Source organism: Mastomys coucha, unplaced genomic scaffold, assembly GCF_008632895.1.
Source record: "Mastomys coucha isolate ucsf_1 unplaced genomic scaffold, UCSF_Mcou_1 pScaffold22, whole genome shotgun sequence".
NCBI lineage: Eukaryota > Metazoa > Chordata > Mammalia > Rodentia > Muridae > Mastomys > Mastomys coucha.
Window position 1 is genome coordinate 100,587,391 of NW_022196905.1, and position 10,785 is coordinate 100,598,175.

A 10,785-nucleotide genomic window follows, 5' to 3' on the forward strand; every position below is an offset into this window, starting at 1 on the left:
AAAGAAAGAAAGAAAGAAAGAAAGAAAGAAGAGAAAGAAAGAGAGAGAGAGAAAGAAGAAAGAGAGGAACTTTAAAAAACCTGAAATTGTCCAAAAGATTATTACAAACTCTTAGCCAACACATTTAGCAGGCATTGTTGCCCATACCTGCAATCCCAGTGTTTAGAAGGAGGAGGCAGGAGGGTTAGATGTACTAGATCAGCTTTGTCTTTGTAGTGAGTTTGTAAATTTAAAAACTAATAAATAAAATTTCTAAAAGTCAATATAACTGCTGATACTAGAAATTCAACGAGGGCTGGAACAATGGCTCAGTAAGTTAAATGCTTGTCATGTATAGCCATGAAGACCTCAGTTTTCATCTCTAACGCCCACATAAAAGATGGGCATGGTGGTACATATTTGTAACCCCAACACCGGGGCGCAAACAACATAGGACAGAGATAAAGACCTTTAGAGCTCATTGGTATCTAGCCTAGCCAATAGATGAACTCTAGGTTCAAAGGGAGACCTGTCCCAAAAAAATAACATGAAGATTGATCCAGGAAAACACCCCAAGTCAACCTCTGGCTTCCATATTCACACACAAACATATACAAATATGTACACATTCATAACACACAATGGAAGGATTAAATACATGCCTAAAGGATTAGGCATGAATACTGAAAAATATTAGTGTTGTAAAAGAATGTATAAGACACAGAAAATACAAGAAGGTCCAATTTTTAAAAGCTGTGGTAAGGTCCATTAATATTTGAGAAAATTTTATTCTTCCCCTGCCCTCCACATTAAAAAAGAAAAAAACTGTGGGCAAAGTCTAGACTTAGCTGGGTAAGGCTATAATCCCAGCTACTCATGAGCTGAGACAAGCCAACTCGGACTATGCTGTGAACTCAAGGCAAGTCCATGTGACTTAGTAAGACTATGCCCCAAAATAAGAAGAGAGCTGGGCGAAGCTCGCTGGCACAGTACTTGACTATCATGGATTCAATCTCCAGTGCTTCAAAAAATAAACACATGAATATGAATCTACAGTTCAGGGAGCACAGCTAACCCCAAGGATAATAAAGGCAAATAAATCCTCACCAAGATAGTGAATAATAAGGTTCAGAGTGCTAACAAAATAGGCAAGTCAAGGAGAACACAGTATATGTGAAGGAAAGAAAATGAAGGCATTTTACCAGCAGATATGTGATGCTTTAGAGATTGTTTTTCAGCCTACAAGACTTTACTCAATTAAGTGCTCATATAAGAATAAAGTCAACCTCAATTTAAGAAAGTCAAAGAAAGCCAAGTGGAATGATACAAACACTTATAATCCTATCTGCATGGATCATGAGTTTGAGGCCAGCCTGGGCAGCAAAGCAAGACAGAGAAGGAGGGAGAGAAGGAAGAGGGGAGGGGAGGGAAGGAGAGAAGGGAAGATGCAGCAGTCAGAATAAATAAACAGACGACCAGACAGACCAAGTCAGATGAACACTGGCTCCATACAACCGCAGCAGTGCCTAATCATCTAGAGGCTTACAGCTGTATCAAAATAATGTGTGACATGGATGAACACAGCAAGCTCTTCTGAGGGCCTTACTGTTTAAAATCAAGATATAATTACTGCCTTTAGAATTCATTTAGCCAGGCAAGTATTTCCAATTTTTCAGGTAATAAACATTAATAAGAACTAATAACCCTCTGAAAGACCCAACAAGCAGCTGAAAGAGTCAGATGCAGATATTTGTTCCCAACCAATGGACAGAAGCAGCTGACCCCTGTTGTTGAATTAGGGAAGGCTGAAAGAAGCTGAGAAGGGCAATCCTGTAGGAGGGCCAGCAGTCTCAATTAATCTGGATCCCTGAGATCTCTCAAACACTGGACCACCAAACAGGCAGCATACACCAGCTGATATAAAGCCCCCAACACACATACAGTAAAGGACTGCTGGGTCTGGGTTCATTCAGAGAAGATGCACCTAACCCTCAAGAGACTGGAGGCCCCAGGGAGTTTAGAGGTCAGATAGGGTGGGGGTGTGTGTGAGGGCATTCACGTAGAGACATGGGGATGAGGAGGAGGTGTGGGATGTGGAGCAGTCAGAGGGTGGATGGGGGTGGTGTGGGGAATAAAATATGAAATGTAAAAAATAAATTAATTTTAAAAGTAAATAAAAGAAAAGAAAAAAGTAATAAAGAAGTCAAAAGAAATTTTCTCACAAGAGAAAGTAAACGATAAAATTAAAACTAGGAAATAAGAAAAACTGAATGGGGGATAAAAATGGAAGTACAAACTAACAGCTAATGAGGACTTTTGGTCTCTGAGTGGGGATAGGAAGAGCCAGAATGCTGACTCCAATCCTCTGACTAAATAGGGTGGGATGGGGACTGGGCTTGAACTCTTGTTTAGCCTAGAAGCCTCCTAAGGAAAAGGGAGGGGATTTAAGCTCTTCTGACCAGAGCAGAAGCAGCTATAAGCTATAAAGAAAATTCAGCTAGAATGAACATCAGACTAGTGGAGGCCAAGTGCTGGCCTAGAAAGATTCCTACATTTTGAACACATTCTTGTCATGTACCACGACAAAGGTTGGCCCAGAGTCTTTTTTAAAATTAATTATTTTACTTATTTACATCCCAAATGTTGCCTGCTTGGTCCCTGCTCCAAGAGTTCTTCCCCCTTCAACCTCTGAGAGGGTGCCTTCCCCAGGTATCCGCTCCCCTCCCGGGGTGGGGTGGGGGGATCAAGTCTCTACAGGAGTAGGTGCATCCTCTCCCAATGAGCCCAGACAAGTCAGCCCACTGGTACATATGTGCCGGGGGCTTTGGGCCAGCCCCTGTATGCTCTTTGGTGGATGGCTTAATTTCTGGGAGCTCCCAGGGGTCTAGATAAGTTGACACCGTTGGTCTTGCTAATCAAGACCCAACCAGCCATGTATGACAGGATGGCTGTCCTCTGAGAGGCTCTGCCAGCAGCTGACGGAGACAGATGCAGATACTCACAGCCAAGCACTGGACAGAGGTCAGGGACCCCTATGGAAGAGTTAGGGGAAGGACTGAAGGAACTGAAGGGGACAGCAACCCCATAGGAAGACCTGTCTCAAAAACATCCACAGTATGGGCTGGAGGGAGGGAAAACCAGCTACTATAGGAAGAATGCACTGAATTCACCTGTCTCCTCCAAGGAATCAAAGCTTTATTTGGCACAGACTGGCAGAGAAGAGGCAGTAATAGGTTCTGGACTAAGTAGCTACAGCCACTGGTGGGCAGAAGCATTAGAAGGCCAAATACCTCTGATACAAAAGCAAAATGGAGGCTAAGGCTGAGGATTATCAGAAAATACCTTTGCCCCTCCAATTCCCTGCAACAAGTAATAGAAGAATACTGCTGAATCCAGTCCTGATTCTAGGATATGATACAAAATAAAGACAGAACAAAAGTTGTCTGAGAAACCAGCCCTCATTCTGAAAATGAGGTAATGCCAAAGGAATTTGAACCCTGAAGTGCACTTCTTCGCATAACCACAGAGCAAAACTCAACTCAGCCCATCTGACAGTATTTTTTTTTAAAGATTTATTTATTTTATGTGAGTACACTGTAGCTGTCTTCAGACACTCCAGAAGAGGGCATCAGATCTCCTTATGGATGGTTGTGAGCCACCATGTGGTTGCTGGGATTTGAACTCAGGACCTTTGGAAGAGCAGTCAGTGCTTTTACCCGCTAAACCATCTCTCCAGCCCCCATCTGACAGTATTAACTCCAATCTGCCACATGAAAGGCCTGGCAGAGGGAAATGTGTACCCATTGCTCAGCACAAAAACTACTTACCTTAGTTATTGCTATGCCCAACTGCTGCTATCCTCTCCCCATACTATGGATGTCTGTTTCAAGATAACCAATCTTTCTTGGTATAAACTTGTTGGGGCATATGAAAATGTGTGCAAAACTTTACACAGCATGTGAAAAAGCAAGGAAAAACAGAAGTACATAACAAGAGACAAATCAATGCACAGAAGCAGCCTTGGGGGTGAGATAGAAACTGAATTATCTGATACAATATATATATGAGAAATAGTCATAATCATATATATGCATATGTACAGATATAAATAAATTTTGCTAATAAAATTTCTCACTATAAAATCTAATTTCTACTTTTCATAATTTTAGCCTCTTCCATATTTGTAATTTCAATAAAGCTTTTTGAAAGTAATTAGATGATAAGAAACAACATATGTTTATCCTAAAGTCTGCATACTTACTTTATGGTACCTGACATGGAATGACCACGTATTTGTTCACTGGAATACAATGTGACACATGAGTAGACTATGTCTCCTACTGACTGAAGAAATCTTCTGAAAACCAATCCCATGCTCGGTTAACCCTTCCTATGTACCATGAACTCACAATGCTAAGGACTGAGGTTTCTAAAAGTGCATCTGTATTGCACATGTGGAGACTTTATTATTCCCTAAGCAGTATAGTGCAAAAATTATTTATATCACATTTGTGCTATTTTAGGCCTTGTACCTAAGGATGGTTTAAAGTACACTAGAAGAGTGTATATACATATATTATTACAAATATTATATAAAAATAATAAGTCATTTTATTTAAGGAACTTGAGCATCTGAAGATTTCAGAACTAGCAGAGATCTTATAAACTGCCCCATAGATCCCACAGGACAACCTTATGTGAAATATACCTCAGAAAAATGTAATTCAAAAAAGCCAAATTTGTCTTTACAATACAACAGGTTTTATAAACAAAATAATTTGCACATTTTAGGCCAAATATATTTAAGATAAGGATTTAATACAGAAATAGGAACATGAGGAGACTTAATTACTCAGGATCACACTATACACTTGAAAAGGCAGAGTGTACATTATAGTGGATATGTGATTCTCTACTGGAAATGTATGAAGACAGTTTTAGTCATTACAGAGAAAAACATCAGATAGGCAGAGCCAGGGTGCTGCTAAACATCCTATAATGCACAGACTAGATAAATAAAACAAATAATTACTCATTCAAACGTTAAAAAAGTATTCAAGTTGAGGAATCTTGCTCTACACAAATTTTCCTTCTTAATTTGTACAATAAGGCAACCCTGAGTTTTACTAATAAACCCAAAAGTCTAGCTTGTTTTGATTTTACCAAAGGGTCAAAGCAGAGATTATATATCTCTAAGGAAAAAAATATTTCTGCCTATAATCCCAGCTGGGAGGCTGGGGCATATTTGTCATTAGTGTGAGGCCAATCGAGTGAGTGAGAAGCCAGCCAGGGATACAGCACAGCCTTTTCTCAAAAAAAAAAAAAAAATCTACAAAACCCAAAACAAACAAAGCTAAAACAAACCAAACAGTACTGGGGCAACAGGTCAGTGAGAGCACCTGCTGTACAAACATGGAGACCTGAGTTTAGATCCCTAGTACTCATCTGTAACTCTAGAGTTACGCAGACAGACAGACAGATTATTGGACGTTGCTAGCCAGCCAGCTTAATTGAAACAAACAAATAACAACAACAATGGTAAGTTGCTGGAGCTCCAGGTTTGATAACAGATGCTGTCTTAAAAGAACAAGAGCAGACAGCAATAGGTAAGTAAGTTTTAGCTGTGTGCATGAAGACTAGAAACTGCTGTCTAGACCTCAGCTTTTATGTCAGTTCTAAGGATTATACCACAGTGAATCTAATTCATTTACCACCCCTTAAACACAATGGCATGACATTCAAACTTCCCATTTAAAAACCTACATTTTCACTCTTCATAACTTTATAGTATCTGTTTATAGTCACTTATTTTTAGAAATATTTTGAGAAAACAACTGTGTAAGACTGTGATATAGTGGTGCTTTCCACCCACCCAGGACTTCCCATCATACCTGTGTCTCCATTTCCATCATCCTTTGCTTCATCTCTCTTATTTCTGCCTGTGTTTCCGCTTCTCTAAGGCGAATGCTCATTAGCTCATCCTGTAACTCATTCACAGCATTTTTCTTGGGTGGGTCTTTCCATCTTCCAGAAGTTCGAGCTAAGTGACGCTAACGCATAAAACATTATTATATCGCAACAAGTATTCGACAGAGAATGAGGTAACTTTACAGAGCATGTAGGTAAGCACTGTTCACAGTCATGTGTTTATCTGTTTAAGAGAAGCTTTTGCTTTGTAATTAGTACTCCTGGTTGGCTTTGGGGCTTATGTTCTTCCTGTGTCAGCCCTCCTAAGGGCTGGGATTCCAGATACACATCACCATGCCCAGCTTAATTTAAACTGTTACATCTGGGTATTATTCAAAATTCTTTTTAAAAGCCATGTTCTTCTAAAATTATATTACATATATTCACTTGTTTGGGGGTAGGGGATGCTCCACAGCACAAACATGAAGCTCAGAGGACAACCTGCAAGAGTCAGTTCTCTTTCACAATATGAACCCCAGGGACCCGACTCAAGTTCTTTGAGGCCTTGTAGCAACTGTCTCCTCCCACTGAGTCATCGCACAGGACCCCTCAAAGACCAATTTAGATATTTACTAGATCTCTCTCTTCCCACCCTCCCACCCTCTCTACCTTTCCCTAGCTCCCCACACCCCCACCCCATTCAAACCAAGACCACCATTCTGAAACTGTGTAGGGTTTTTTGGTGGGGAGAGGAGTTGAAGATAGGGTTTTTCTGTGTAGCATTGGCTGTCCTGGAAGTCACTCTGTAGACCAGGCTGGATTCAAGCTCATCAATCTGATTGCCTCTAGCTCCCAAGTGCTGGAATTAAAGGTGTGCCACCACCCCAGTAACTGCTTTTTAAAAACTCATTCCCTCCGGGCAGTGGTGGCACAGACCTTTAATCCCAGCATTTGGGAGGCGGAGGCAGAGGCAGGTGGATTTCTGAGTTGGAGGCCAGCCTGGTCTACAGAGTGAGTTCCAGGACAGCCGGGGCTACACAGAGAAACCCTGTCTCGGAAAAACAAAAACAAAAACAAAGACAAACAAACAAACAAACAAAAACCTCATTCCCTTCTGTCTTACAGATTGTTACATTTTGTTCTTTACCTAATTTCTCTCACAAGTAGATACATTTGTGGGAATAAACCTAAAGTGTCATTTACTTTGTCATAAGCATTTTCAAAAGAAATTAGAAATTTACGTATATACATTGGTGTCCCTTTCAGGTGTTTCACACTTTCCAACAATGTACCTAATAGTAAAGAAATCTTTGTTAGATAAATGAATAAACTATCAAATTGTCCTCTGAGTTTCTAAGGTTGGAGAGATGGCTCAGCAGTTAAAGGATAGGTTCACAACCAAAAATATAAGTTCTATTTCTATACCATAGGTTAGTGTAATTCGTCAGGCAAATTTCCCTGTGCAGTGGGTTGTAACTAACACAGAAACTGACAAATGACCAAAATGCAGAGAACAAGTTCATATGAACAGCTCGGCCATGAAGGAGGAATCTGGGTCACACTCCCTCACAGTAAGGCTCGGGGACCACTGTGAAGAGGGGATGGGGAAGACCAGAGCACAGCAGTTATTCTGGGATGACAGAACCACTGTGCTCTTGAGCTCAGCTGTCTAATCAAGCCAGTGATCATTCCAGCATGAAGAAGGGCAAGTTCTTGAGCTCCTGACAGTTGCTCCTGGATAAGGCAGAGTCAGTTTTCTTTAAGAATGTGGCTCCTGGTAGATCAATCATGCTCAAATGGATGACCCCATAACCATAAGTATACGGGCAGCACAAACTGGACTAGTGAGTTTAGAAAAAGGAGGAGGTGGGAGGGAAGGCAAAGAGAGTATCTGGAAGGATTTGGGGGTGTCTCAATCTGACAAAGAGCAAGATTCTTCATCACCAGCTATTTCAAATTCACACAAACTTAGTACATCAGTTTTAGTTCCCTTCAGAAAGCATGTCAGGCCTGACATACCTGCCAGTGCTCTTCTAAGTCTCTAACTTGCTGTCGAAGTTCTTTCAAACCCATAATGGCTTCAGCTTCCCTCAGCTTCACAGCAATGAGTTCCTCCTGAAGCCTTGCAATATTATTCTCATCAGGAAATGAGTTGTTCTTCTAAAGTTAGAGAAAAATTGAGATTTTTTTTTAAATTAGTTGTGTATGCCTGTTTGTATACGTGCATACATGTGTGGAGGCTGGAGAATAAGCTGTAGGCGTCAGTTCTCTCTCCTTCCACCATGTAGATTCTGGGGACAGAACTCATCTCTATTTGTATTCTTAAATATGGAACATGGAGTTGTATCAAAGTAACAAAGAACTGGCACACTTAACTGATGAAATGATCTCATGTTCATGGACTGGCAGAATTAATATTGTAAAAGTAGACATCCTACCAAGAGCAATCTATAGATTCAATGCAATTCCCTTTAAAATTCCAACACAATTCTTCAGAGAAATTGAAAATCAATCTTCAGTTTTGTATGGAAACACAAAATCCTGGAATAGCTAAAGCAAGACTGACTAATAGAAGAACTGCTAGAGGTTCAGTTGACTGCATGGTACTGACATGAAAACATGAAAGCAGACACACTGATCAATTGAATCAGATAAGTCAACAGAATCAAACGGAAGATCCAGATATAAGTCCATACACCTATTGATGCCTGATTTTTTTTTTTTTTTTTTGGTTTTTCGGGACAGGTTTTCTCTGTATAACCCTGGCTGACCTGGAACTCACTGTGTAGACCAGGCTGGCCTTGAACTCAGAAATCTGCCTGTCTCTGCTTCCCAAGTGCTGGGATTAAAGGTGTGCGCCACCTCTGCCCAGCTTGATTCCTGATTTTTAACAAAGAATTCAAAAGTACACATTGGAGAAAAGAGCATCTTCAACAATTAGTTGAACAAACTGAATGGCTGTTTAAAAGAAAGATGTAAGCAGATCTATATTTATCACTACGTAAAACTCAACCCCAAATGCACCAAAGTCCTCAATGTAAAGACCAGATACCTGAATCAGATTGAAAAGGAGTCAGAGAATAACCCTGAACTCACTGACACAGTAAAGGATTTTCTGAATTGGCAGCCTTAAAGTTCCGTTTATTTTCTGCCTATCCACTCTCTTTTTAGACAGGGTCTCATGTACACCAGCTGACCTCCATCTAACCAGGTAGCCAAGAATGACCTTGAACTCCACTCCACATCCCAACTCACCATGATCAGAAGTGTGTGTCCCATACCTGGCTTTATGTGCTACAAGCTGAACCCAGAACCTCACACATTCTAAGCAGGTACTATACCAACTAGCAACATTTCCTCATTTTCTGATTCAATAACTAATACTCATAGTTCCTCATGTGTAAAAAACATCAAGTCTCGAAAAAACAAAAACAAAACCAAAAAAAAACCCCATCAAGTCCAATTCAACTCTTGATAAGTACTTAACAGGTATCTAGCACATCTCCCTCAGACTTAGAAGCAGGCACTATTTATGTAGTCTCTTACCTTCTCTATATCCAACACTTTATCCTGCATCTCCTTCAGTGCACACTGAGACTCGGCTTCACTCAGTCTGGCTTGAACCAATTCCTTCTCCAACTGCAGCACGAAATCTTCGTTGTAGGTAGAACTGCATTTATGCTAAAGATTATAAACATATACTGAAATTTCATGGAAACACAAATGTGTAAATATATACAAAGAGGAAAAATAATGAAATTATTTAACTTGGGTATTATGAGCAACTAAAAAGTAAAATTATATCCAATATTTCAAATTATTTCATTTTCCCAACAAATGAGATGAAAGAAAGAGAAAGAGAGAGAAAGAGAGAGAGAAAGAGAGAGAGAGAGAGAAAGAGAGAGAGAGAAAGAGAGAGAGAGAAAGAGAGAGAGAGAGAGAAAGAGAGAGAGAGAGAGAGAGAGAAGGAAGGAAGGATGTAAGTAAGATAGTTTAGTAGTTCCAGTTACAGTATTTTTTGGTTTTGGTAACAAGCTATTACATTCCTCAATGATCATATACAGCGCCTGTCTTTTTTTCTGTCCACCAATCAGGATACTAAGAATTTATTTTGACTCCATAGATAGACATGATCTGTACAAAACAGCAGATAGTAGCCTTATGCTACTTAGTCCTTGAAACACACAGAATCCTTGCTGAGTGTGGTTACAAACAAAAGACACAAACTGGCTTTTAGTGTATATCTGTCTCTTGTGTTCACCTCCCAGTACCACCAAAAGTATAAAATTAAATAGACACATAAAATAACACAATGATTTTTATGTTGATGGATGTTGTAATATTTTAATTACACAGAGGTAAAGAAAAAACATCTTTTACTCTTTTCAGTATGGATAATACAATTTCTTAGACTGCATATTTAGTTACATTGTAGACAAAGCCTTAAAAATTCTATTTTTAAAGCATTAAAAGTAAAAATTGATAATAGAGGATAAGGTGAAGCATCTTAAAGCCTAAGGAAGGAAAGTTGTATTTGCTTTAAATATGCCAATTTATTTAAAATATTTGCATAGATTAGAGTAAGCAAAAAAAAAAAGAGCAGATGCTACACAAAGAAATAAACCACAGAGGCATGGCACCTTTACAGACACACACACACACACACAGAAGCATGTGTGCACACTCGCCAATGTGGACACTTACATTTTCTTAAAGTGTAGTACATATAAAAGCTGTAGTGCAAAAGCAATAAATATATTATTAAGCTGAGGTGCTGGGATCATAGAGGATCCCAGCACTCATTTACTCATTTTAGAAGCTGAGGCAGGCTGGGCAGTGGTGGCGCATGCCTTTAATCCCAGCACTTGGGAGGCTGAGGCAGGCGGATTTCTGAGTTCG

The 10,785-nt window shown here is 39.8% G+C and overlaps 1 protein-coding gene across 6 annotated transcripts in view; it reads right to left on the reverse strand.

Moving 5' to 3' along the window:
• The window catches only part of Evi5 (ecotropic viral integration site 5), a 167,478-nt gene that overhangs the window by 68,645 nt on the left and 88,048 nt on the right, over nt 1-10,785 (reverse strand). For all 6 annotated transcript variants that reach the window (XM_031337208.1, XM_031337213.1, XM_031337212.1 and 3 more), the window contains 3 exons: nt 9,433-9,567; nt 7,906-8,046; nt 5,871-6,029 (listed from right to left, as the gene is read on the reverse strand). In XM_031337208.1, the coding sequence (XP_031193068.1) occupies nt 5,871-6,029; nt 7,906-8,046; nt 9,433-9,567 (435 nt within the window). The remainder of the gene's footprint in view (nt 1-5,870; nt 6,030-7,905; nt 8,047-9,432; nt 9,568-10,785) is intronic.